General features: G+C 53.3%; 1 protein-coding gene and 1 long non-coding RNA gene across 2 annotated transcripts; both read left to right on the forward strand.

Moving 5' to 3' along the window:
- Positions 1–1819: 1819 nt before the first annotated feature.
- LOC120410718 lies at positions 1820–5379 on the forward strand. Its single transcript, XR_005603040.1, has 4 exons — positions 1820–2171; positions 4234–4312; positions 4398–5039; positions 5204–5379. It is a non-coding gene; the product is annotated as an uncharacterized LOC120410718 (long non-coding RNA).
- An 8425-nt stretch (positions 5380–13804) lies between these two features.
- LOC104689684 (LON peptidase N-terminal domain and RING finger protein 1-like) lies at positions 13805–27495 on the forward strand. The gene is made up of 12 exons (XM_039559750.1): positions 13805–14291; positions 18019–18137; positions 18558–18680; positions 18895–19023; positions 19670–19805; positions 20580–20673; positions 21813–21927; positions 22562–22683; positions 23074–23232; positions 23697–23859; positions 23940–24086; positions 25204–27495. The coding sequence occupies exons 1-12, from the start codon at positions 13919–13921 to the stop codon at positions 25399–25401; spliced, it is 1878 nt and encodes a 625-aa protein (XP_039415684.1). The 5' UTR covers positions 13805–13918; the 3' UTR covers positions 25402–27495.
- Positions 27496–27683: the final 188 nt, after the last annotated feature.

Genomic DNA, 27683 nt, shown 5'->3' on the forward strand with positions numbered 1-27683 from the left:
GTCTTCCAATGGGCTTGGGGATGTGCTCCCAGGCCTTGTCCAACCACCTTGCCAGGGACTCATTTTCCATTATTAAAACATGCATGTTCAGTAGCAGCAGAACCTCTGGCAGGATGAGCAGTTGTCTTCATTTGGAAGAAGCAGCAGCTTTGCTGCCACTGGTGGCCCTGCCTAAAGGGACACCTGTCCCAGGTCACCCACAGCACAAATTAAAGGGCCTGACTCAGAGGCAGGAAGGGGGGAGCTCGTGGCAGGAGGAGGAGTGCTCTGGCATTTCCTTCTCAGGTGTGTATGTTGAATCCAAAATAAAGAGTGGTCTGTGATGATGTGACTCAAGCAGAGATGGGTGTTCTGTAGTCAAAGGCTCCTTGACACAGAAACAAAGGACATAAGAGGTCTGTACTGTGCTAATCCATGTTTGCTGGGAGTCTCCTGCGGCAGCAGCTCGAGGTTACCACGCACTGGTGTTTTGGGTGCTGGCTGCAGGTGCTTTCCCTCCTTCAAGGGCAGCTTTGTGCCTGCTGCAGGGTGAGAGCAGAGCCTGTGCAGTCTGTGGGCTGGGACCTGGAGGTGTCCCTGGCTGCCACTCTGCTGTCCTGCTGGGGGTAGCAGCCACCCGTGTGCTGGAAGATGTTGGTGGCTGCAGCCTGGCCTGATGGTCAGGATGGTGCCAGTTCCCTGGCTGATGCTTTGTGTCCTCGTGTCCAGAGAGCAATGGCAGGGCTGTCTCCTGGGCTGCTCTCACTGGAGGGTGTTGGAGGCATCAAAAGACTGAGAGCCCAGCTGGGGATGGCAGGGAGTGAGCAATGAGGTCACCAGTTAAAAATAAGCTCAAGTTTGGTATTTGTTGGGGAGGATCCTTCTAAGGTGGCAGGAGCTGCTCAGAGGAGTGGGTTGGATGCCAGTGCTGGTCCCAACACTGAACAGATCCTCCATGGATTTCAGGGTGCTCCATGTGCACATCTCCACCAAATTGCCTGGCTGCACTGGCCTGGTGTCTGTCATCCTGGCACAGATGGGATTGCTGCCATCTTTTATCCCAAAACTAAGTGCTGGCATCAGGAGTTCCCCGAGTGATTTGTGTGTGAGCTGAAGCATGCTGTAAGAGCACCAGAGCTACTGATTGTAAACTGGGCAGCAACAGGGACTCTGCCACCAGCTTGGCTGAGCTGCTCCAGGGTTTATCCACCCTGGACATTAAACCCATTCCTCATTTCTGACCTAAACCTGGCAACGGGACTCTTGCTCTGGGTTTGGGGCCGGTGCAGGCTGTGGTGGAGGAGGTCTGGGGCAGACAGCCAGGTTTTTGGGGCAAGCGACTTCTGCAGAGCTGCTTGCTCCCTGCATGAGTTACCCAGGGTTAGGTTCACTCTGTGGGAGGGGGCTCCATGCACACTGCAATTACTGTAAATGAAAGTAAAATGATTGTGGGAGCAACTTTGTTGTAGAGTTGAAGGTGTTAAATGGGGCAAATCTTATGGGAGAGCTAATTCCTTTTATTAGGTGGGGAAAACAAATTAGCTGAGTACACAGGCCCTTTCTGACACTATTGTTACTGTTATTATCCATACTGGTGCTGTTAGAAATGAGGGCATTGCATTAGAGGGAAGGCACATTATGCAAGTGTTTAGACGTGCTGGTAACTGCTCTCCGCTGACAGGTATTTACATAATGATAGGTTGGAGTGAAAGGCAGCAGTTAAAGACAAGCATCGGAGGGAGCTGGGAGTACTGGGCTCTGTCTCGTCCAGCCTTGCCTGGACCTCCTGGAGCTGCCTGGCACTTCCCACCCACAGTAAGCATCCCCCAAAGCCCCTTTTCTGTACTTCCAGCAGAAGTCCTGACCATAGCACATTCGCAGACTGAGTCCCCAGTGCTCTCTCCCTGGTTCCAGGGCTGGTCCCTATGGATGTCTGCAGCCTCGAGAGCTGCCCTGACTTGCTTGCTAAAGGTCTTTCTGTTCCTGCCCGTGCTGGAGGCAATGCCTCTTGTGGGTACCAATGGGACTGGTCACGTTTCCGGTGTCACATGCTGTCCGTGACGGATGGCAGAGCCAGTTTTTCTGCTCCAAAAGTGGGACTGGGGAGGAGACCGCAACACTCAAATACCCGGAGCCCTGGTTGCTGCCAGCCAGGCATCGAGGAGATCACTTCTTTTTCAGCTCCCTTTCAGGTAAGGCCCTTCCCTTTCTCCCTTGTGCCATCCAGGGAATTTACAGACTCACCTGTGTATTTTACAGGCTGGAGAAGTAGAGCAGGAGGGAAGGGTGAATGAGGGTGCAGCAGGAGCATCCCTGGGACTGCTCGTGCTCCTTGTGGTCCTGGGGACGGCAATGGGGCCTGAGCCTTTCGGGAAGGACACAGTCCCCTGGCTGAGATGGGAGTGGGCTCACTGTGAGCCTGTTGTGCCTGGTGGGGTGAGGCCATCCAGGCTTCATCTGGAAGGGTATGAACACATCGGTTTGCTCTGTTAGCCAGAGGTCTGATCCAGCTGCACCTCATGCTCGGCTTGGCTATGGACAATTGCAACTGGTCCGTGGGGACCATCAGCTGGTCTCTGGGTTTTGCTGGTTTGTCTGCCTGGGATTTAGGAAACCAGCTCATCTGGGGCAGGCAAACCTGCCTGCCCAAAACACGAGGTGGCCGAGACTCCAGAGGACCAGGCAAAACTGGATTTGCTGGTCTGGGATTGGAAAAAGCTGAGTGTTGGCAGCCATCAGGAGCCAGCACCCAGGGTGCTGGGTGGCACCGCCCAGACAGGAGCTTTTCAGAGCCCACCTCAACTCTTGAAAATCAGCTGGGTTGGTCCCCAGGAAGAGGGGTAGTGGTGCAGGGGGGAATTAAAGGGTTTTAAGCCCCCACAGAGGCATTTTTTGGCATGTATTGGGGCAGCACTACCCCTTCCCAGCCCTGGCTGCTGGACTTTGGTCTGGTTGTCCATCTCCTAGTGCAAAGCTTGATGTCCACATCTGTGTACCTTGTGCCTTCCCCATCCGCTCCCCTCTGGCAGTGAGGACTCAAGGCAGGGGCATCCTCCTGGATTCAGGGCTGGGCACACCATGGGAGCTGTGGGGCAGCTTTGGGGAGCAGGACCTGGGGTCAGAGCATCACCTCCTATCCCTTCCCAGGGGCTGCCTTTTTTTTGTTAATGTTTGATTATTTTTAATGATTTTAGATTAAAATGTGATTATTTTCAATTAGTAGTTACACTTCTTAATTACGGAGATGAATTAGATTGCTGTTCATTATTAATTAGATTTTAACTTTGCACTGATTACATCTTTTATCAGTCACTTCCCACACTCCTTCCCATCCAAACTCCCTCTCCCCTGATGCCACCCCAAACCCCACTGCTTCCTGCTCCCCTGCAGCATCCTGGGGGTTTAAAACCCTGCTAGAAAATACAAATCAATGTTATTGGCTCAGAGGCTGTGACTGGCTCCTTCAAAAGGGCCAATAATACCGACCAGATGATGTAATTTTGTGGCTAAAAACCATTAAAAGGAAGCATTAATATTCTGCATCCCTCCATCACTGGCTGGAAGAGAAACTATTTCCTAATTACCTGCTGCAGCAGGGAAGGATCCTGCTCTTCCCAGCAAGCAGAAGGGACCCGATCCCTCACCCCTGCTGCCCTGTTTGTGTATCAGAGGGAGGGTTTGACCTGCCCAGGCTATTTCATAGGCTTTGTTTGGGCCTCCTATTTTTAAACCAAGCTGTTTTCTTTCCCTTCTTTTCATCTGTCACCTTTCAGGCACCTAATCAATGCTTGGGAGTTTTCTTACCCTTGCTCGTGGCTTTTCCTTTGCTTGCTGCTGTCTCCATCTCCCTCGCTGCCATCACCCTTTCCCTCAGGGAAGGTTTCCTTTCTGCTGGGGATTCCTAGGAGCCCCCACACCTGCTCTTTATTGTTTCTTCCTCATTTAATTTGAAATATTTCTGTAATTTGCACCTGATCATGGTGGGAGGTTTAGACATCTCTCTGAAATTTCTCTGCTTCCATTACTCTCCACTTGCTGCTTCCTGGGCAGAGGCAGTGGGGGCTGCCTGGGTGGGCACAAGGCCTGGTCCTTTTGGTTTTTGTGCAGTCCACAGATTGTTTGATCTCCCTCCCTGCTGTTTTGGGGGCTTGGATGTGCACAGAGCCTCTGTGAAAACTGAATGTTCAATGTTGCAGGAAGATGTTTTCACCCCTGAAAATCTCACCTTCCTCCACTATCCTGTTGCTCCTTCAGGTCCTCTCTGTGCTGTAGGTGTGACCGTCTTGTGCCCCAGAGCTCTTTGGCTTTGGAGAAATGTCGACAATCCTGAAATGTGAGTGTTTGGTATGGGCCCAGGGGCACCTGCTGGGTTTGTGTGTGCTGGATGCTGCACGCTGGCAATGAATCTTCCTCTGTAGGGTTTGGACGGGAAGATAAGGAGAGAGAGGAGAAGGACAAGAAAGAGGAGAAGGAAGAAAAGGAGAAGGAAAAGACTGAGGGAGAAAAAGAGAAGGAAAAGCAGAAGAGGAGGAAGAAGGAAGAAGAAAAGGTAGGGGAATTATGGAGTTTTCTGCAGGGCCATTTGCATCCTGGCTGTAAAGGGAAGCCACGTCTGACCCACGGCAACCCCATGCCCCTGGTAGAAGGAGCTATGCCATCCACAGCCTAGAAATCACACTGTGTCCATGGCCTTTCCACTTAGAGACAGCTGTCTCTTTGCTCCCAACACTCCTAGTTAGCTCTTCCTCCTTTTTCGCTCCAAATGGGATGCTGGTGTGGACAGTGATGCTGCCTGCACTGCACACACGATGAAACCCTTGCTCTTGGCTCCTGGAGGGCTCTGTGGGGCCATGGGCACACGAGGTTCCACAGCAGCACCAGTGGTGCCAAGCATGGCTCTAGAAACCCACAGGACAAGGAGTCACTCTGACTTGAAGCTCTAGCCCAAACAGCAAAGAGTGCCAGGGTTCCCAGTGATGCTTATCCCTCTCTCTTCACCCCAGCAGGGAGATGGGGAAGAGGAAAGGAGCAGCAGCAGCTCTGACAGTGACTTGGAGGAGGTAACCTCACCCCCAGCTCTGTGCTGGGGCCTGGCTTCCCCTTGCACCCCAGCCCTGTGGGGTTTGCACCTATAAAACCCAGTGTGGATGCTATCAAATATCTGGGATGGGACACTCAGCACTCCCCTCACATGCTGTCCCCTTTCTTTTTGTTCCTGCCCCAGGACCAAGGCATTGCCAAGGATGATGAGAAGGAAGACAAGGATTAGTCTTTCCGTGCTGGAGAGGCAGCACATGCCCTGGGCACACCGAGGAGGTGGAGATGTAAACAGCAGCTTGTGCTGGAGGGCAACTGGGCCACTCTTAGCCAAATAAAGATGTTGTGGTCTCAAAAGAGAAATGTTATTTGTTCATCCAGTCACACTGCCTACCCACTGCCATCCATCCTTCTGCAGAAGGAAACAGTCAAGGAAAGGCAAGAGTTGGGGAGCTGGGGCCTGGGTGAGCAGGTTTTGTCCAAGACCTTGATAGACTCTGGAGACAAATCCAGGGGTTCTGTCTGCCTGGCTCTGCATAGTCCCCCCAGATTTGGCAGCACCAACATCCTCCCTGTGCCCTCCACGCCGCCTGTTGTGGGATGGAGCAGCCCGAGTCTGCTGGGAACAGATGCCTGGTGCTGCGCTGAGCTGTTAAAACTGATTTCAAATTCACCAGAAACAGACGGAAAGCAGTTATAGCGGGGAAAAACCCCGACAAACCTCTCTCTTTTTGCAGCACTGACCCCAGCGCGGGGACCGCGCCTGTGCATCCCCAGCCCCGCCGCAGCCGCCGAGGGCTGGCATCGGGCGCGGCGCCAGGAAAAAAACTAAGGGGGAAAAATTAGGAAAAATGAGCTGGCACCGCCATCTACCGGGGATGGGACGTCTGGCAGCGGGGCCACGGGTTTCATAACCGCTCGGCTGTTTTGTAAGGTTCCCGCAGCGCACCGGGGGCAGGGAGAGCACCGGGGGCAGGGAGAGAACCGGGGGCAGGGAGAGAACCGGGAGAAGGGAGCGCACCGGGGGCAGGGAGCGTTGTGGGGGCCGAGGCTGCTGGCAGGGTCCAGCCAGCAGCAAAAGGGGCCTCAGAGGGAGACAAAGGACCAGAACCCTGACCCACTGCTGCTGCCGGCAGTATTAGGCCAAGCCCAGAAGTCTCACCATCAATAAAAACTTCAATGCAAACTTGAGCCCAAGCTCTCCCTGCTGCGTTGCTGCCTTGCTTTGTTTTCCTTAAGAAGTCTATTTTTATGAGTATTTTCTTGAGTAATGCAGATTTCAGGCAAACTCGAGATTAAAAGTCAACACCACGGAGGATTTTACTTGAAACCACAGAATGTGGCTTTGGATGTTCTTTCCGTGGAACAAATGCAGCCAGCTCTTGTATAAACACAACAAACAGCAGGAAAGATGCTGAGGAATGTTGTCTTAATTATCCAGCACAAAGATTAAAGGGAAAACATGAAGATGGGAAAAACAAACAACCCCCAAAGCTAAACTGGGTTTCAATGAGCCGGTTTGGCTTCAGCAGGGAAGGATTGATTTTAACTGCCTTATTGCTTCATGAACCCTTGGGTGCATTAATGTAAAATAATCCTGTGTGGGGTTATTTCACATATTTTACTTTTTCCCCTGTGCAAGTACACAGGACTCTTGCACAAGACACAAGCTTCTTCCAAATAGTAGACAGAGTTGCAGAATTTTATAGTCCCCTCAGGCCATGCTACTACAGGATGGGAACATCTTGGAATAAATTCTGTGTTTGGACATGAAAAGGGGAGGCCTTGCCTTTGCTTTTTAAGATAAGGTTGGAAACTTTTCAAGCATGCTGTGTCAGACTCTGAGGTCAAGCCTGCCTGTAGATGCTCAGTTGGAGCCAAGAGGTGTTGCATCTCACTGGAGTGAGATTCTGCTTTCCAGCTGACAGGTATTTCATCTAATAGCCCTTAAATAGTCCTCTGTGCCTTGTGCCCCACCTCCCAAAGTGGGTGGAGCTTGCAAATGTCTGTCTGCAGCTGGACCCCACAGCCATGTCCTCACACTACCCCAAATCTCAGCATCGTCATGTGCTCAGGGCGTTGGGCACTCCCTGCAGTGCTGGGTGATGGCAAGCGCCAAGCCAGGCAAAGTCTTCCCGTTTGCTGCTTGTGTTTTACAGTCCCTGCTTCAGGCCACTGCACTAAGCTCTGTGCAAATATACCATGTGCAGCCAGATCCCTGTGGCACAAGAGCAAAGAGCCAAACACACCCAGGCACTGACTGGCTGTGTGAACATCCAGGCGTCTCCTCCAGCAGCCGAGGTTCTCTGTCCTGCCTTTGGCACCTTGCCCTGCACATAGCTCTCTCTGTGCCCTTGTTCTGCCTTCACTGGAACTGGCCAAGCTTCCCCAAAAAGTTGTGGAGGTGAAAACCATTTCAAGTTCTCTAGTGCTCCTAATTCCTCATTGCATCTCAGCCCTGGCTTGAAGCCCGGCGACGTGAATGGGCGTAGAGCACGAACATTCGTGCCAGCCATGGGGATTAGGGCTCTAAAAACACTTAGTGGAGGAGGCAAAAAGGCAGGTGGAGCATCTGGCTTTTGGGGATGCTGAGGACCTTCAGTCACAGCAGCTCAGTAGCTCTCCTGAGGAGCACGTCCCCCAGCATGACCTCGATGTGCTGAGATGGGTGTTTGCCCACAGACGTGACAGGCGGCAGCTTCCCAGGTGCTGCCGGGCCTGAGCTCTGACTTCACCGGGGTGTTTTAACCACCTCCTTTGCTTGAAGCATCTGCACGGTTCAACCAGGGGCTCCTTAGAGCTGCTGTGTCTTCAGCTGGCTCGGAGAGGAGCATGGACAGAGCTGTGCCAAATGCCCATCACACCAGGCTCTGGAAGGGTGGAGTAGGAAAAGAAGACCAGCAAGAGGAACTGGCAGCCATGGAGTTACTTTAGAAAGTCGTGTTTACACAAATTTATGTAATAATTTTGGCTGGTCCTTGGGGAGCAGGAGGGGTTGTGCTGCCCCTGCTCACAGCATTTGGGGGTACCCGCAGGGATCCTGCATGGCATGTGGCTGGCTGGGGCCTCACAGCAGCAGAGATGCCAAGAGAGTTTAGGTGTGGAGAAAGAACTGTTTCCTATACCATTTCATGCAGAGATGCCCCCAAATGAAGGCATTTTTCTATAAATGCCAACCATTTCAGAACAGAAAGGTTGGACCTTTATTTTGTGACGAGGCTTTTCATCTTGCATCTAGGGGCTTTTTTATATAAAGTGTCCTATTAGGGAAACAAGGCTTTCTAAGGTAGACATCAAAAAGAAATCTTTCCTCTGTTCCCAAGTGACCTTCTTCATGGAAAATTTCAAGCTGCTTTTTCATTCCACTAAAAAGTGGAAACAGTTAGAAATCCTGACTTTCCCAGAAAAGCTGATTCCTGCAGCCCTGCTTACGATCTGCTAATCTCTGCAGAGTGCTGGGCAGAGGCTTCCTGTGAAACCACTCTTCTATTTTTGAGCTCAATAAGAAGAAAAGCAAAACCCAAATGGAACTGGAGTCCATTTGCAAGTGAAGGGTGTTTTGGAAGGTGAAATCCCTGCTCCTGCTCCCTGCACAGCACTCACACTTGCTCCTCTGTCTGTGCTGCATCCTTCTACAACTTGTGCCTTCATTCTGAATATCTGTAAATTAAGACTCTTTGCTATGTTAATTAGCAGCTAAAAGTTATAGCAGAGCTTTATTCACTGAATTGCTTGGGATTCCTTTTCATAAAAATGAGGCTAAGGATACCCATCTTTCCCAGCACCTTTCTCTCCCCTGCAAACCGCTCTAGGATTCTGCATTTGCTCTTTCAGAGGAGCAGAGCAGGCTCCTTACTCCCCAAACCTCGCTGCAATACCTTCCTAAACCCCACAGTGAAATGGTGCCAGGCTTCTTGTGAAGGAAAACCTGCAGTTTGCTCTGGCAGATCCACCAGGACAGGTTTCTGGGTGACAAATGTTCTGAGTACTTACAACCTGACCTCTTTAAAAGCCGTGACATCTGTGCGTTATGAAAGGAGGAGCTGGCGGCGGGGTAATGACTGGCTTACCCAAACATGATTCACCTGCTGTTCAAAGTGCAGCAGAGGTGGAGGCAAGCCAGCCTGTGGAACAAAAAGGCACAGACAGAAATATTTGTCTGCTCCTCGAGCAGAAAGCTCTGCCCAGGCGACCACTGCTGTGAGCAGGCCAGGAGCCCACAGGCAGCTATTTATAACTGTGGTAGAGACACAGGGCTGCTCATCCTGCCTGAAATCCAGCCCAGGGCATGTTTAGGGCTTCATTCTGTCTGGCTGAGGGGAAGGGGAACTGCAGGAGCCCTCTGCATTTCTCCCTGAGACTTCAAGGTGCTTCATTCTCCACACGGTCAGACATGGCTCTTAGATGGAATTTGAGCCCCTGGCTTTGCAAGAGCTCTTCTGTCCTCAGCAAGGACACTGAGTTATCACCAGTGGGGGTGGAGATGCTGGAGCTGAAGGAATAAAGACCAGGGCAGAGGATGAGGGAGTCAGACCCTGGATCTGGCCTGACAGCACAGAGGCATCCCTGCAGAGAGGCTCTGCCATCTGCAGAGCCCACCTGCTGCCGCTTGCAGCCTCCTCTGGCAAAGCGAAAAGGCAGCGCTGGGTGCCCGCCAGCCCTGCTGGCATCTCCGTCAGGTGGGTGGGAGCTACACAGGAAGAGTGGAAAAAGGAAGAAATGAGGGAGGCAGCACGTACTCGCTTCTTGCTGGGGCAAGGAGCCAAGGCCACAGGAGCTGGTGAGTGAATGGTGCAGGGCAGCTGGAGAGTCCCCAGCTGCAGTGATGGGCCACCACAGCGTCATTCCCGGCCACAGGTGAGGCACATGGACACACAGCGGTTTGTGAAGTTGGCAACTTCTGTCTGACCCTGTAGAAAAGACTGATTACAAATCTGCTTTCCCCATCCAGAAGATTAAGTGGGTGATGTGACCTCCATGTCTGGCCCACTGGGATGCAGCTCCCTCTGGACACCAATCTCCTTGGAAGTGGTGGACCTTGCTGCAATGTAAAGCTGTCATCAGAGAGCTGGCTTGTTATGACTTTTCCTCCTTTAATCACTTTGTTATGTAATCAATGGGTTTAGGTGGTGCTGAACAAGCCATGCTGACTTTGGGCTCCTCCTTGGGATTCCTGTAGATGGAGGATCTTCAGCTTCAATTGAAGTACCAATGAAACAATTGCAAAGCATCAAGGCAAGCTTATAGCACCTTGCACCACAGCCCATGGTCTTGCCACCCATCCTAGGGCTTCCCCTGGGATAATGGGGACAGTCCTGATCTTTGTGTTCTTTTCTCAGTGGGATGTGGTTTGTACATGACTGCCCATGCTGTGAAAAAAGACATCCCCATCCATTTCATGTGGGCCTTGCTTCCAGGACTGAGCGATAATGTTCTGCCAACCTCTTTGCCAAGATGTTTGGCTCAAGAGACTAAAATGAGCCAAATACGGATCTGGGCTCTCTCAGTGTGACTCTCCAGTTTCCAGAAGTTCAGGCATAAGCCTAGTTACATGAACAACGAGATAATGACTTTGCAGCTCTCTGTCCCACCAATCCATGTGAAAGTCAACTCATTTCTCTAGGAATGAGGCTGCCTCAGGCAAAGCCTGTATGAGTCAGAAGGAAAAAATATTAAATTTTTCTTAATTCCCCGATCCTGTTTACATCTGATCCTCCGTACTGAGAGTCAGGACCTCTCTGAGCTCTCAAGCAGCAGAGTTTCAGGACTTGGGAACAATACCATGTAATTTATATGATTGCTTCCTGCCCAATGCCCGGTCAGCACAGTGCAGAACTTGAATCCCAAACCTCATGGAGCAGTGTGGTAATCTGCCTGCCTCTGCCAAGAGAAAACCAGGCCTGGAGCAGCTCCCCTAACTGCACACAGAGACCTGAGAGCAAAGGTGCTGGTTACAAAAGATGAGCTGAGGACAAAGAGTCTCCCACACCACCTGCTTCCACTTCCTTTTGCTCCACTTCCCAGGACTGGCTTTGAATCACGTGTGGCAGTTGGGGAAACGTGGTGGTTGAATAACATCCTGGATCTAGAAATACTATGATGTAAAGAAAGCAAAAATTCCAGGAAGCTGATGTGTTTGTTGACCGGCTTGGGCAGGGGGGGAAGGAGGGATGATGCAAATAACTCGCTGCATGTTATATGCACGTACTGAGGTGTAAAAATAATTCCTCAGGCCAACTCTCAAGGCTTGCAGACAGCCAGGATCCAGGTGCAGCACTGCTGGGGCACAAGTGTGTCTGCACAGGTGCTGAGGCTGGAGTTGGCTTTGGTTCTTCGCCTGACCACCCAGCAGGCTGCCTGGCCCTTGGACATGGCACTGTGAGCCCCGAGTGGCCCTTGCTGATAGCAACACTCCCCCTCCTCGGCTGGGATGCTGACACTTTGCCTGCCTCCTTCTGTGGATTTAGAAATGGGAGAACTTGTTTCACCTCTGTGCAACAGGACTTTCAGGTCTGATGGTGCTGGAGGAAGCTGGTGGGTAGAGCAGGGATAGCAGTGTGGAAAAGGGGTCATGACATTCAGGGTGCGTGTTCCTGTTTACAAGTGCTTGTGGTGCCTTTGAAGACACCCTGAGGAGCATGCAGGCCTCCTCTCTGAACAAGAAAAGGCAACACTGGGAAGGTGCTGTCACCTCAGAGCAACTCCTTAAACCCTAACGTGTCAAAAACAAGTGTGAATGTTTGCAAGAAATATTTATGCACTAAAAATGAGCAAACACAGCTGGTGAGAAATCCCTGATCCCCATGCTGGGCTGTCAACAGTCTGGACCACATTAATGAGGCTGTGCTGGAGTCGAAGCACAAGCGGACATGTGGCTGGGAGCCAGAGGAGGAGCTGCAGCAACACCTGGAGCTCCTCACCCAGCACTGACCCTGGGCTATTTCTCACCTCTAAACTGAAAAAAAAAAAGCGCGCTATTGTGCTTTGCAAGTAGTTCGTACACACAGTGCGATCTGTCCTGTGTTATGAAACACGTGAAGTTCTCATCTGGCCAGCAGAATGGTTAGCATTAAGCATTTAAAGCTTTTTTTTTTTCTTTTACAGTTATGTACTGAGTCAGCACAAACACGGCAGTGACAAGAGAAAGCATTTGGAGTTCTGAACCAGCTCAGCTCTGGATGGATTGAAGAAAACAAAATGTTCTTGCACACTGGTGCGAATGAAGCCTGGTTTGCGATGGCCTCACGTTTCATGGTTGATTGATTTTAAACTGTATTATGCAAAGGCAGCAGCACGTCTGCTCTGCTTGTGAGGCGCTGTAGAGCCCACACATGGTTGTGGAGTGAATCAGGAGGTGAGGGAAAGAATGAGGCAGGTCCCAGGCAAACAGCCCGGTGTCTCCCAGAGGAACTGGCTGGGGTGGTGAAACATGCTGCACTCCCCACCTGACAGCAGCTGTCCCTGGCAAAGGGCTGCTGCTCCCAGGCTGAGCCACACAAACAGGTTATTGTGCACTTTGCTGCACTGTTGGCCGTGGTGGCTAAAATCACCCTCATTTCATGGCACAGGAGCCAGGAACGTGCCCTTCTTGAGGGGTAATCTGGACGCAAAACTGGTGAGACCTCCTTGATGGCAATCTTTTTTTTTTCAGTGAATAGCCAGGTTTTGCTGGAAAAATGAGCCATGATGAGAACTAAACCATGAAAGGAGAGCATCTGGTTTGATTGAGCGTAATCCACCTGAGAAATGCCCATGGGAGAACTGCTGAGGGAAGTGATGTGCAAGGTCCTTGGGAGTCGGGGAGAGAGCACCAAAGACTGACCCTGCAGATGGGGACGTGGAACATGTCCACTGCTGGGCAGAGTCCCAGACAGACTCCAGTGTTCCCAGGGTGACCGCTGTCCCTAATGCCATGCTCAGCTTTCCAGGGCAGTGTTACCAAATGTCATCCGAGCTTTCTCCAGTCTGGAGGGATCACTTAAAAAGATAACGGAGAAAGCAATGAAGCCTATCAAGTCCACATAAAATGCTTAGCTGTTGAGCTTTTAAAACTACTCATGAGCTGTTTCATGTAATTGCGATACATTAGGAAACAAAACCTGCTCCACAGCCCAAACCTCTGCCAGCCACTCCCTCAGCGGGGCACAGGTTTCACCTGCACTGACATCCTGCTGGTGATCTCCCTCCCTGTGCAGCTCTTCCACTGTGTGCGTGGGTTTGGATTGTTTTTGGGGACACACAAATGAGCCCTTGGGGAATGTGCATCATCCTTATGTAAAGTCTGATCCACTAAGCTCCAGAGTTGCCAGCTTTCAGCTGTTTTTCTCGGCACCTGCTACGCAAGAGCTACTGACCTTTTTGTTGTATGACTCTGTGGTGAGGGAATGCATCTCCCTTGCAACAGGTTCAGCGTGCCCCAGACCGCCTGGGACCCCGTGCCCAGCTGGCGCAGAGCTCTCCTCCGCCCGGCGCACGGCTTCAGCCCGCGCGTCCGACTCGTACCCCGCACCCCGGCTGCTCGGAGCCCGCCAGCATCCCTGCCTCCCGGCTCCGAAGCACCCCCCCCTCCCCCGTGGCCCGGCTCGGGGCGGTCGGCACCCACCTGCACACCAACCCCCAGCCGGGGCCGCCCCTGGCCCTCCGCGGCGCCCCCGGTACCGCGGGCTCCGTTACGAAACGCGGCCGGGGCGGGGCGGCGCGGGCGGCGGCGGCCAATGGCGGCCCGGGGAGCCCCGCCACCGGCGCCCGCCCGGGGTCCCTCCGGCGGGACGGGGCGGGCCGGGCCAGGAGCCGCAGCTTCCGCCGGGCCGGCCGGGGCGGGAGCGCTGCGGAGCGCAGTCTGAGCGGCGGCCGGGGCGTGCGGGCACCGCCGGCTTTAGGGACAGCTCCCCCGACCGCTGCCATGAGCGGCCCCTCCAGCCCGAGCTCCCCGCCGCCCGGGGAGAGCCCTTCCAGGCGGCCCCTCGGGCTGGACTTGCTGCGCTGCCCCTGCTGCCGCCTGCTCCTCTGGGAGCCGGTGACCGCGTCCTGCGGCCACTCCTTCTGCAAGCCGTGCCTCGGCGGGGCCGGGCCGTCCCGCTGCCCGCTGTGCCAGGAGCGGCTGGAGCTGCTGGGCGTCGGGGCGGCCAGGTGCAGCGTGGTGCTGTGCGGGATCCTGGAGCGATGCGTGCAGCGGCAGCGGCGGCTGGCCGGGCTGGCGGAGCGCGTCCGCGACCGCCTCGCCCGCGGGGACGCGCGGGAGGCGCTGAGGATGGCGCAGAGAGGGGTCGAGCTGGGTAAGGACCACCGGGCTCAGGGGCTGGGAGTGCGGATGGTGGGGTGCGGGGTGCGAGGGGCCAGCCCAGCAGCAGAGACGGGGAGGCACGGGCTGGGCTGTTGCAGCAGGTGGATACCAATGTGGGTACCAATGTAGGTCACCGTGTCCCAGCAGCTCAGTGCACTCCAAGCCTGCACGGTCCAGAGCTGGAAGACGTGGGAAGCTGGAAGTGTTGTAAGGGAGGGCTGGTGTGGATGGGGATGGGAAGGGGGAACGCAGCTGCTGGGCATTTCTTCCATATCCGTGGATGTCCCGAGGTGCTGGGAGCGGTGGGCTGTCAGGCAAACCGCGCTGCTCATCCCCGGCCAGGCCCGCTGCCTGTGTCCCATCGGCCACGTGCCTCTGGAGAGGGAAGTGCAGCAGATACTCACATCTTGCAGCCCGGCAATATTTCAGGGTCAGAGGAAGAGCTCTGCCCAGGGGGGTGGCCATTATGTTAAGTGGTTGGGACTTGTCCAGTCCGGGATGGACACGTCCTCTCCCCCCAAAACCTGGCGAGGACACAACCTTGGCGGAGCTGCTGTGCCAGCCCCATCGTGCCGGTCGGCCCCCAGCCCGGCCCCTTCTGCAGCCGGCTCTGGCGAGACATTTGGCTGCAGGGCCAGGATCGGGCCCGAGGGGTGGGGTTTGATCTGCTTCAACGTGTGGCTGTAAGTGGATTTCTTGGAAAGTTAATACTTAAATAAAAGGGGTTATACAATATGTCTGGAGCAGGGGGTTGGGGCGACGGAGGCAGAATTTCCTTTCTCCACGTCGTTTCTATGACAGCACTGAGCTCCCCTCCCGCAGCGCAGGCTCTTATTCATCGCCTGCTTCGAGACAAGTGCCAGAGGTTCAGGGTAAGCCTGGAAACGAAGGGCTGAGCGGACCGGTCGATCCTGGTGTTGGCAGCAGAAAACAGGTCCTTTTATGCAACCTCCAGAGGCATCCATCTCTCGCTGCACACCCTCCTTCAGAGCAAAGGCACATGTACACTTCTCTAGTACTTATTTTCCAGGCTTTTGCCTGATCGGGGTGTACAATCACACATTTCTTTAAAAATCCCTTGTGAGTATAAAGAGGAAGCATTGCAAACTCTGTCCTCACTCTTCCCTGCACGTCTGTTCCCCGAAAGACAGGAAAGTCTGGCTGAGGGCGACAAGGAAATTGCAGTCACAGCCTCAGCTCCAGTGAACCCGTGCTTGCTGCCAGGGGCTGCCAGGCTCAGCCACGTGGGTGGTGCTTTCAGGATGCGTTTTCCAGCTCCTGCAGCCTGCAGCCAGCTTTCGGCTGCACAACTTTTTACGGGCTGCCTTTCACTTTGAAACAGAACCACTGATAAATGTTAGACCCTCGGGAATATTTTATTTGTGGTGTGATAGGGCCGGTTTGCAGTGCCCTGCTCAGCCCAGCCTGTAGCCCAGCTCACTTTGCTTGGGTGGAAGTAAACTGTCAACTTTTTATCTTCATGTTTTCTGAGTGAACAACAGAGAAATGCAGTGTAACGTGTAGCACAGGAGGCCCTCTGACATGCCTGGAGCATGGAGGCTGGCGAGTCTGTGAGGCTGCCAGCTGGCTGATGGCCCTGGTGTGTAATGATATCATAGATCAAAAATAGCTGTAGGAGCAGAGAAATGCAGGATTCATTGCCCTGTTTTACACATCTGGAATGGGTTTTTTTTTGCCAAATCAGTCGTTCTATTGCTGGGCTGTGCAAATGTTTGAATGGGTTTGCCCACATGGAAAATAAGCATCTGGACTTTGTACCTATTTGTTCATCCTTACCCGTCCTCAGGGGCTGGGATATTTCACCTCTGGATGGGTGCTTGTGGGATGGAGTACTGAGCAGCAAGTTCCTATATTTCCTGACTCGAGCCCTAGGGTCTTGGCTAATATTATAAAGGAAAACAAGCTGCTAGGGACCAAGTGTTGCTCTGCTGCACAGCTCAGCATGGCCAGTGGAGAAGTGGTGCAGGAGTGGCTGTGCCTGGCTCTGCTGTGCTCTGGGTTAGGGTGACACCAGGTAGGGAGCAAAGTCTCCCTATGCTCCATGCTGGGCACAGGGACAAGGAAGCAATAGCCATGGCAGAGTTTCCTCCTCTGTGATAAGCAGTGGTGTGTGCCTGGGCAGGGTGACAGCAGGGGCAGGCAGGGAAAGGGGCAGATGCTTCCTGCACCCGGCTGTCATGGAGCTGCCAGTCCCGACCTGCAGCTTGCTGGCAGAGCTGCGTCAGCACCATGTTTGAACTGGGCCAGGAGGAAAGGCTGCTGGGCTTGGAAGTGCAGGAGACATCACTAATAGTGATGTTTCCTGATGATTGTTGATCAGCTGCCAGCCAGGCCCATGGACCCAGCTTGCCCCTGAGAGAGCTCCTGGCCCTTCAGCAAGGCGATGTTGCCCACACCACATTTGCCACAGCAAATGCAGCAGCAGTGCCTGCGAATGGTGCCTTATTTATGATACAGGGCTGGCCTCAGTGCCAGCATCCTGCAGGGCCACCAGAAGTTACCTGTGCTGGACCTACCATCATCCCCCCGGGAACTGGGAGCCAGTGGGGGGACCAGCCTGACACTGGAGGCCTCCCCAAATGGACCAGAGAGCAACAAGTCTCCAACCCCAACCCTCAGCAGCTTTGAGCCGATGCTCAGAGCTGGGGGTATGCAGGACTGGAGGCACAGACCTGTTACCTGAGCTGGAAAACCAGCACTGCACTGGATGTAGGTCACCTGCATGAGCTGTGATGTAACAGGGTGGGTCTGGGCATCTCTGCTTTTCAAACCCACAAACATTGCCACACCTGGTTACTCCATGAGTGTGGGCTCTTGGGGTGCTGCTTCCTTGCTCTCCCTGAAATCCCCCAACCCAATTCTGCCACTGGCAGTGCTGATAGGAAGGAAGGTCTTTATGTGGTTTTCTGAGGCAGGAAAGAAGAAGATATCGCTGCCAGTTATTTAGAAAATGTCAGGAGCATGTAATGCTTGGTGTCATGACTAGCAGTGGCTGTGGGACCTGTGCTCCCAGCCCCCTGACATCCCATCAGTGACATCTCGCTGACAAGGAACTGGATGCTCAGTTCTCTTCCTCTGTTTTGGGAAATCTCAGCCTTTCTCATACTTGGAAACCCCAAGTCAAGGGGTCAACCCCAAGCCAAAGGTCCTGTGGTGCAGACAGATTCTTACACCCCCCTGGCTTCTCATCTGCCCCAGGAGAGCAGTGACAGCCAGGTAGGTCTTGGAATTAAGGTATCCAGCACTGCAGTCTTGTTTGGTAACATGTTATTGTGACTCTGCTAGGTGAGTCACATCGCAGAGCCTCCTGTGGCCACAGCCCTGTAGGGACTACGTGTATGGTAGAGCTTTTATGCTGCATCCCAAAAAGATGGATGAAAGCCCAGATCCCAGCATGGCTGAGCCCTGAGGCAATGGTGGGGCCTCTTGGCTGAGAGTGTTTGGGGAAGATGGAGGAAAAAACAAAGGGAAGAGCCTCAAAGAGTTTAAAACTGGGTATTTAGGGGAAATAATTTCCTTGCAGAAACTTACAGGACCTGTGACTCCTGAGGAAGAGCACTACAGGACCAGGCTGTGCTCAGCGTGAGGCAATGGCACAGGGACTGACTGTCCCACTGTGGTGGCCTCTCCCCAGCCTCACCCAGCCCCACTGCCTCACCATGGGCTCATCACACGAGTGACCACATTTCTCTTTCCAGCCCTGGACTGCAGCTCCCTGCGGCTGTGCCGGGCAGAGGCGTTCGTGGCACTGGGGCAGTATCCTCAGGCACTGGAGGACCTGGATGCTGTGTGCAGGGCTGAGCCTGGAGACCACCAGGTGAGTGAAGGCCACATCCACTGGAGCCAAGTATTATTGTACAGGAGCAGTTCCCCCCTCCTGAATTCTCCAAGCCAGTGGATTTATCCTGCTCAGAAATGCACTTGACAGACCCATTTTAGGTTGCTAACCCAGCTGGCAGGTGCTGTGTTGCTCTCACAGGAGAGGTCTGGCACTGTGTCCTTCCTTCCCTCCTTCTCCAGCTCTCGCTAGGCTTGGCTTTTACAACTGCTGCACTTTGGAGAGTCCTGGGTTTTTCTAGCCAAGTCTGAGCAGGGGATCAGTGACATATCCGGGTGCTTTGGTTTGGGATGGGAGCAGGCAGGAGGGACATTCCCCCAGGGCTTGCATAGGAGCTGAAGGGGCACACGCTCAGCTGGTCACTGTCTTATAGTCACCACAGGTTTTTCTGCTCTGCAGGCCTTCTTCAGGAAAGGGAAGGTGCTTCTGGAGATGGGACAGAGAGCTGAAGCCCTGCTGGCCTGGGAGCACTGCTTGACACTCAGTCCCCATTTCCAGCCGGCTCGGAGAGAGATGGAGAAGGTGTGTGGGCTCTGCCATGGTGGGTTCCTGGGCTCTCACATCACACAGGGAGATGTCCTTGTCCTCTGAAGGACTCAACAGAGTGCTCAGTCAGCACAGACACCTCCTGCAGTGAGCAGAAGGGTGCTTTGGGGAAAAAGAGGGAGCCTGGCAGCCCTCCCACCTCCCTGCTTTTTCCTCCTAGCATCCCCCAACCCTTGCTTTGTCCATGCAGATCCTCGGGGAAGCCGATGCTCCTCAGCCACACACGGCTGCTGCACACCTGGGTGATGCTCACCTGAGCTCAGCTGGTTCCCAGGTCGGTGGAGGGAGCACAGCACTCCCATCTTCCACACAAGCTCAGGTAAGAGCCTGCAATATCTGAGTCTGCAAGGAGACTTAATGCCCCTCTGGGACATCCCACTTGTCCAGTGACAGGAAAGGAGGTGTGATATGGGGAGATTGTGCAGGACATGTAGCCATGTTTACCTGGTGGTGTGCTGGGATGAGAATCTGCAGGTTGTGGAGGGTGGGAGAGCAGGTACCATCGGGGCTGATGCCATGGGGACTCGGGAAATAGAGGAGACTTCCTCTCTCTGTTCATCTCACTACATTCAGGAAGAAAAAAAAGAAAAAAAGTGAGTTTCAATTTTTTTCATCTAAAAAACACACTTGAGAATAGTTCAGACCATTAGCAGCTGTTAAGGGCAGCTTGTATTTTTCTCTTTGCTGTCTGTAAACAAACTTAGGGGGTTTGGAGAGAAGAGGGAATTCAGAAAATGGGCTCAGATACATCCAAATAGCAGTTGGTAGGTCTGACCCATGTTTTAACCATGTGATGGGCAGCAATGTTCAGGCCATGCTCCTGCTGTCCTGCAGATGCAAGATGTTAATGTACAGCAGCCTGTACCGGAAAACCTCCTGGTGCCATCAGGCTTGGTGGGACAGATGGGGCTGTGCATTCAGAGGGAGAGGAGGGTTTGGGCTCAATTTCATCTTGCTGTGCCTAGGATCAGGAGAGAGAGCTGGCAGATGGCCGAGGGGGTGCTGGGTCTGAGCACTGCCAGGGTACAGCCACCCCTTCCCAGCCGGGGCGACAGCAAGAACCGGAGACTTCGGCAGAGAGTCAGGGCCAGTGGTTGTTGGGTGAGTGTCATCAAAGGTACCACAGTGTTGTCTCATGTAAAATACATCTTTTAAATCCATTTTGGCACTGAAAACTTGGTGTTTGCACTGTATCCAGCTCAACAAACAAATATCCCATGGGCACATGATGGGGCAGCTCTGTCCAGGACATTCTCTGCTTGTCATGCACGTGAGGAGGATCCACCTGATCTTCGTGTGTTGAGCTGGTGAACTTTTGGCTCCAGCTTGGTGACAAGTTCTTGCTAAAGCCAGTCATCACTTGTTCCCTCTGTGGAGTCAGGACAGCCTTTCTTTGTTTCCCATGGGTTTAGATGGGTTTTGGTTTAGAATAAATTTCCATGTGGGGGACAGGACATGCCATGAGCTGGGGAAGCAGCACCTCCATCAGCATTAACTTGCCATCAGTGTCCAGCCAGGTGGCTGCCACATACCTGGGTTTGCATAAAGCAGTGATGGCTCATGGCAGGTCTCCAGAGACTTCCATTCTGGAGCTTCTTGGGCCATCTCACTGCCCAATGCCTCAGTTTCCCTGCCTGAAAAAGGAGATACCACCTTTCTCCACCACATACCATGAGACCCACTGACACTCCAGCTATGGATGAACATGGTTGGGTTAAGAGAGGGGTTTATGTTGCATTTCCTAGTGGTTTTGTTTTTCTTTGACACTTCCAAAGCATTTTGAAGGGCAGTTATGCCTCAGAACAAGGTCAGAAAGCAAAGATCAATTTTCTATATTGAAATGGGGGGTTGTCTTCTCTTCTCTTTTGCCACTAGATAACAAGGAGGAAACAGCAGCAGCGAAGTGTACCCAGCCATGCCTCGGGGAGTCACTGAGCATCTCTGACTTGGAGTGCTCCCTCTGCATACGGTGAGTTCTCCAGCAGGAGAGCCTTAAGGATGAGGAATTAGCACCTGCTGGGTTTTCTTCACTGGTGTGCATCTTTCTTCACGTCTTTGTACAAGCTCAGTCCTGAGTACTGCTGATATGTAGGTTTCAGTAGAGATGAGAGGGGAAGGCAGGGGCATGGGACACCCTGCCAGGTGGCAGAAGCTCAGATCACCCTGTCTCAGGGCACAGCATCACTGCTGCTGTATCCCTTGGGACATAGATGTGGAGGTGGGGATGTTCAGTGGGGTCAAAGACCAAAAGCAGTGGTTGCCCTTTGTACCTGCAGGCTGGGACAGGAAGGTGTTGCCCAGGGAAATTCCATCCATGATGGGGATATTGCAGACCTACAGAGGAACATTTCTGAGCTCTTTGCCTGGTGCAGATGGAAAAGGGAACAGGGTAGAGCCTGTGTTTGTCTGCTGGCTCAGGGCTGGGGAGGGGCTGGTGTTGTAGTGCCACAGGGCATGCTGAAAGCAGGCTGTTATTCCTGGTGTGTCCCAGGACGTGGGGGAGTTGTGCAAGCGGCTGCTGGCAGAGAGCTGGGTGGGTGTTGCACTGCCAGATGCGCAAGTCGGTCAAGGTCTCCTGCACGGCAGCTTTTTCCAGGTCTGTGCATGGCATGGGGGAGAGAAATTTAGGCTGCATCTGATCTGAATTATGTGAATTTGGGTGTCTTCTGAAAGCAGAAAACAGTGTTCAGGAGGAGTCAGGGCTTCCCCAAGACCTTAATTTAATTTCTGATCCTGGAGCTACTTGTGGGCAACTCGAGTGCTTGTTGCTGGCTCTGTTCCTGGAGCAGGAGAGGAGGCACTTTCCTGTCACTGCCTGTTGTGTTATACACTGCTGTGGGTATCAGGGGAACCACAGCCCTGGTAGGACTAAGGGGTGCCATGTGTGTACTGATGGGGTCCACTGGGATTCCATCGAGACCCAGAAGAGATGGGGAGCAGAGCTCAGGCCAGGAACAATTCTCATCTTACATCATTGTGCAAGCCCAGCAGTCTGAGCCCAGCCTTTCTAATTAAAAGACTAATTAAAGTCTGTGTCTGCTGGACTTATCTGTGCTCCTTTCCCTTTGTTGTTCTCTGCAATCCACTGACTGTGATCATCCTTTGCAGGATGTTCTTTGAGCCAGTGACGACGCCCTGTGGTCACACCTTCTGCAAGGAGTGCCTCGAACGCTGCCTGGACCACCGGCCCAACTGCCCCCTCTGCAAACAGAGCCTGAGAGAGGTGAGGGCATGAGTCCCAAGGGATGGAGCCCGAGGGAGAGCTGGGAACCAGCTCCAGCTGCTGGCTGTGTGCCCAGGGCTGAGGTGGGAAGGTGCAGTGCTCTTAAATTAGCAGCTCCATGGCATGGTGGTGTCAGCTCCACTCACATGGGAATGACCAGACAGTTGATAATTAAGACCAAGAGATTCATTTCCACAAGATGCCACAGTGATTTAGTGAGATTGTAAACAGGAGAAAAGAGAGAGAGAGAGAGAAGCAAATCCTAATTACTTTAAAAAATGGAAATGGATGGGAAACCTGCTAGCCTGGAGATTTGCTTTAATCTTTAATGAAAAGGGATTCGGATGAGACCATCAGGGAAATTAGGTTGTCATACAAGGACTGCATCACTGTCAGAGACAGGACGCTGCGCTGGATGGGCCCTGGCTCTGAGCTGTGTCTGGAGGTCTCGGTGGAGCTGACATCCCATCCTGCTCGATGGCTCAACATCCCCCAATGGGTTTTATCCCTGACTTTCTCTGGTCTAAAATTACCTTCAGTTCCAATAAAAGTGAGCGTGATTCAGAGTCCGGCAGGGCCCCAGGGCTTCCTCCCTGTTCTTCTCCAACCTATTTTTGGGTCTAATTCCTTTTAGTACCTGAAGGCTGGGAGGTACAGCCCCACGGTGCTGCTGCAGGACATCATGCTGGCCACCTTCCCCACACAGCTGGCTGAGCGCCGGGAGCTGCACCGGGCAGAGATGGCAGAGCTCTCCAAGTAAGCAGGGACTGCTCCTGTGTGTGTGTGTGTGCACATGGGGACTTGGAATGCATTCTGAGGGGGCTGTCCACACCCCATACCATTGCTCTGGCTTGGTTCTGCTCAAGTGATGTCTGTCCCACCTCCAAGATGACATTGCAGCAGTGCTGGTGGGCGTGGACATGGCCAGTGGGGCACCTGGGGGTGAGGGACCATCTTTGCAAGGAGCTGTTTTGTGGGCAGAATGTGTCTTTGGTCTCTTGGTGAGCCAAGTGGAAGCTTTAGTGTTGCTCTGCTCACTTCTTGTGGGAAAGGACACACCTGGTTTGGGGGAGCAGCTGATGCAGAGCTATTGGGATGAGATTTGCTTGGGGAGGCATCACATTGGTTTCTCCTTCTGTCCCTCAGCCTGACCAAGAACATCCCCATCTTCGTGTGCACGATGTCCTTCCCTGGCATCCCCTGCCCTCTGCACGTCTTCGAGCCTCGGTACCGCCTGATGATCCGGCGGTGCCAGGAGAGTGGCTCCAGGAGGTTCGGCATGTGCATATATGAGAATGGGAAAAGGTGAGCTCCTGGGCAAGCCTCCCCTTGCCCCAGCTGATTTGGCCCTCTCTGCCTCAGCCCCAAATGTCTAAAATACTGAGTAGAAAGATTCCCTATCGGTGGCATCTCGCAGATAAAATCAGCAGGGAGGTGGTGCGTTCCCCACACTGAAGAGTGAAATGGGATCAAGTAATGAGGCCAGCACTGGAGCTGCACAGAGCCAGTGGCGGCTGTTAAACACAACATTCTTGGAACAGCTTCTGACTCAGGATGTCTCTGAGCTCCGTGGTTCTCTGGCTGTGACCTCCAGCTCCTCTTAGTGAGCACTGGGAGGAGGCTTGATTGAATATCTGAATTTGCCCCTGCCCAGACAGCTTGTTCCTGGGCCTTTTCCTGCTTTGGAGATGGTACCTTCAGGAGAAGCAGCCCTCTCACCACCCATTACCCCAGCTCAGCCCCTGTTTTCTGTCCCTATGTCCCTGCAGCTTTGCTGACTACGGCTGCATGCTGGAGATCCGTCAGGTGGAGCTGCTGGCGGACGGGAGGTCCTTGGTGGACACCATCGGCCGGCAGCGGTTCCGGGTGCTGAGCCGCGGGCACAGGGATGGCTACCACACTGCTGACATCGAGTACCTGGAGGACAGGAAGGTGAGGGCTGGGCCAAATCCTGGGCTGCAGTGGGACAGAACCTCCCCATGGACACCTGTGTCCCTCTTGTGTCCGTTCAGGTGTCTGGGGAGGAGCTGCAGGAGCTGCAGTGCCTGCATGAGAGCACCTATCGCCTGGCCCAGCGGTTCTGTGAGCACGGAGACCTCCCCTCCAGGCACATCCTGATGCAGCATGGACCACTGCCCGAGAAGGAAGAGGACATCCAGGTAATGCCCTGAGGGAAGGGATGCACTAAGCAGAGTACCAAGAGAGCCTCTGAAGTGGTGCTGTTCTGCACTAACCACCCTGCTTCCCTACTCGGCTTCCCCCCAGCATTAACAAAACAAACCCAGTTCTTCACCCCTGTTGCAGCATCTCTCATTCATAGAGTTGGTAGGGCTTGTCTTGTAAAACTGCTTGATGTTTCTTTATGGTTTTAAACTGTTCTTGGAAATGGAGCACTGAGTTCTAAAATCTTTCCCAGAGTCTTTTCCTAAATGAGAACTGAGAAACTGAACTGTGTGGGTTTGAAAACACTTTGGGAAAAAGCAAGGAAACAAATTGGCAAAGAAGCGAACCCTGCAGCTTGTTGAGTCTGCAGTCTCCTTTCTCACTGTGATCCTTTGAGACAGCCACAGCTGGCCAGAGGTGAGGAGCTAAGAGGACAGGATCCAATTTGCTTGTTATACTGCTCTGACAAATTCAGATTCTGTAGGAAAAAAAATCCCAAAATTTAATTTTCGCTCCTTTAGGAAAGTGTTTCCTCTCTGGATCATTACAAATATACTCTTGCTGGCTTGTCCCAGGCTAAGGCTGTCCTGGCCAGCAGTCATGTTAATGACGTGCTCTGGAATTACAAAACTACTCACCCTTCCTTCAGCTGAATTGAGCTTTTCCCTCATAGTTTGTCTCAGGTTATAAAAAAGCCACTTTACAAAAGCAGTGCCCAACAGCTGTGCCTGCATGGCCTGTACCTCACCTCTTCAAATGATGGCCAGTGTCCCAAAAACATTGACCATGCAGGATTTGGGCCATGTTTACAAAAAGCACCAGCTTAAACAAGGAAATGCACAAGATATTTCATTGTCTCTTTAGTATAGACTTTTCACCAGCTACATCTGCATCTGGAGGCTCCCTGGGGAATGCTTGTCTGGAAATTAAATTAGTTTGTCCAGCAGTTTCGAGCTGGGACAGACAAAAGGCTGTTCAGAGGAGTACCTTGCCCAAAGCTGGCGTTGCTGTCCTGACAAGAGCAACTGTTTCCCATCAGATGCTGCCTGAAGGCCACCCTTGCATTCACCTCGCAGCTCCTGATGTGGGGATCTCTCCCTCTCTCCTCTCCAGGCTTCAGCAGACGGCCCGACGTGGTGCTGGTGGCTCCTCTCCATCCTGCCCCTTGACCCGTCCTACCAGCTGAACCTCCTGTCCTGCACGTCGCTGCGCGCCCGCCTGTCGCAGCTGCAGCACATCCTCACGGCCCTGCTGCAGCAGCCCCCGCCCCGCCACCTCCTGCCCGAGCGCAGCCCCCGGGGCCGCGTCTGACCCTGCCCTCCCTCGGGACACACCTCCACCCTTGGGTTTCTCTGTGTGTTGCTCCACGGTTTGAGTGTGGTTTGAGCCTCCCCCTCCCCGCCAAAATAGTGACCTCAGCCGTGAGCTGGGCACCCTCTGCCCGGCTGCAGCAACAGTGACACTGTGCCAGCCGGGCCACCTCTGTGAGCTGCTTGGTGCCACTGCTGCCGTGCTGTGCCACCAGAGGGGATACTGGGGTGCAGAGCTGGGTTGTGTCTCCAAAGCCCAAATCACTTGCTGAGTGGCTTCTGCACAGAGGAGGATTCTCCTTAGGACAGAGGACTGAGTGCAGGGATTGCCTCACTTTTGGTTCTTTCACTTTGAAGGACAGCTTAGGGGTTTTATAGATGGTCCTGCCCCCTGCAGCAGATTTAGAGGCTGGGGAGAGGTGGCACTGGGGAAGCAGAGAAGTGCCAGTGGCTTCCCCCATCCTGGGGAGCTGGCTGTGCCACTGCTTACAGCTTTGACTTAGTTTGTATTTGAACAGGAAGAAAGGTTAAATTAAACAGTCTGAAACTCATGGTCCTGCTCCCAACCACCTCCATGGCCACATGGTGAGGAGATGGTTCTCTTTGAATGTTCTCAGGTCAAGACATCCCCTTCCCACTGCTCTGCTCGGTGCTGTGCTGTGTTTGCTTGCCAGGGCACTGCCAGGCACTCTCCTGACTGCCGGCTCCAATGCTGTGAAGTACCGTGGGAGGGGGCAATATGTCAGCTTTGGTGCTTTTCCCCCTACCCAAAGGCTGCTGTTCCCAACCCTGGCTGGGTTCAGGTTACAGGGTCGGACCTGGGGGCTGGGAGGAGTTGATAGCACAAGGGAGTTAACTCAGAAAGTTTTGTTGTGAGACTTTCTGCTCCTTGACTAATGCAATTTTTCCCTGTTCTGTGTTTCTTGTGAACTTTCTGCCTCCTCAGGAGAAAATCAGGATCTGAGCCAAGGCTGGACCCTTGCACTTGGGACCGAGAATAGTTCAGTGTCCCCCAAAAGAGCACAGTGAAGTCAAAGGGATACACATCTCTGGAGGGGCAGGGAGGGGGTAGGATCAGTGATTGAGGCCATGAGCCACATGTCAGGGAGTGAGTGCTTGGCTGCTGCTTGTCTCTAGACACAGAGCAAAGACTCTCTTTGGACAGACCAGGTCTCCATGGAAGTCCTGAAGATTTGGGATTTTTGTTTCATCCATAATTTCAGTGGCTTTGGATTCAATTCTAGGAGTGACAGCCACTCAGTCGTTGGATTAATGTTGCTTCTGGAATTTTATCCCTGCATTTCTCAAAGTTCCCACACCCCCTCAGAGAGCTGTGGGGGAGCAGATCAGTGCAGTGATCCTTACTGCCTGTGTTGCTGGGCTGAGTCTGGGGTGGGAGACTGGGTGTAGCTCCAGAGAGGTCCCTGCTCAGGGCCACCACCTTTCCCTGTCCTTCTGCCTCCCGGAATGAGAAGTCCCTGTCCGTCCTCTTCATCAAAGTGCCTCCCTGGAGCGACAGTCAGGAACTGAGGGCTTGCTCCCCAGGAATCTCTGTGAGCACAGGGCAGCTGAGGACAGCTCGGAGCTGGATTTGCTCCTCTACCTTTGAGCTGTGCTGCTGGCCCAGGAGCACCACGATTCCCAAGGAGCCATATCCCTGTGATGTCAGATTGGCATGGGCTGGGGTAGGTGATGAAGGGATGCTCTGTGGTCCCAGGGCAGGTGGCAGGATGACACTGAAGTTTGGGAAGTGCCTTTCTTTCCCCAGGATCAATGTGGGCTCACCCAGTGACATCACCACCCCAAGCCACTCACCTGCCCCGAGTTGCCATTTCCCCAGGGCTGAGAGGTCTCTGTGGATCTCTCCAGCAAGGGGCTGGCATGGGGGCACGCAGGGAGAAGTGTGGCTCTGCACTGTGTCACACTGGGGAGGAGCCAGGGACCAGAGCTGCATCTGCCTGGCTGCTTTGGGAAGGGATCTGTGCAACTTGCTCCAGTTTGCTTGGAGCACCTTCATGGTTTTTATTACTATCTTTGCTCTTGGAATTAAATTTTCTTTCTGGTCATTGAAATAAAGACCTTTGTTGTTGTTGTTGTTTTGTTGCTGGTGTTTAACTTTCAGCAGCTTGTTAATAAAAGTGCTTGGGCATCCCCAGGGAGATCTGGGGACACGTGGAGAGGTGACACCCTTCAGACAGCAAGGTAGGGACAGTGACCACGGTCCAGCAAGGGCAGGTGGCAACAAGGGGAAAAAATAAAGTGGTTTTGCTAGCAGAAAACGTG

Source organism: Corvus cornix, chromosome 13 (genome assembly GCF_000738735.6).
Source record: "Corvus cornix cornix isolate S_Up_H32 chromosome 13, ASM73873v5, whole genome shotgun sequence".
Lineage (NCBI taxonomy): Eukaryota > Metazoa > Chordata > Aves > Passeriformes > Corvidae > Corvus > Corvus cornix.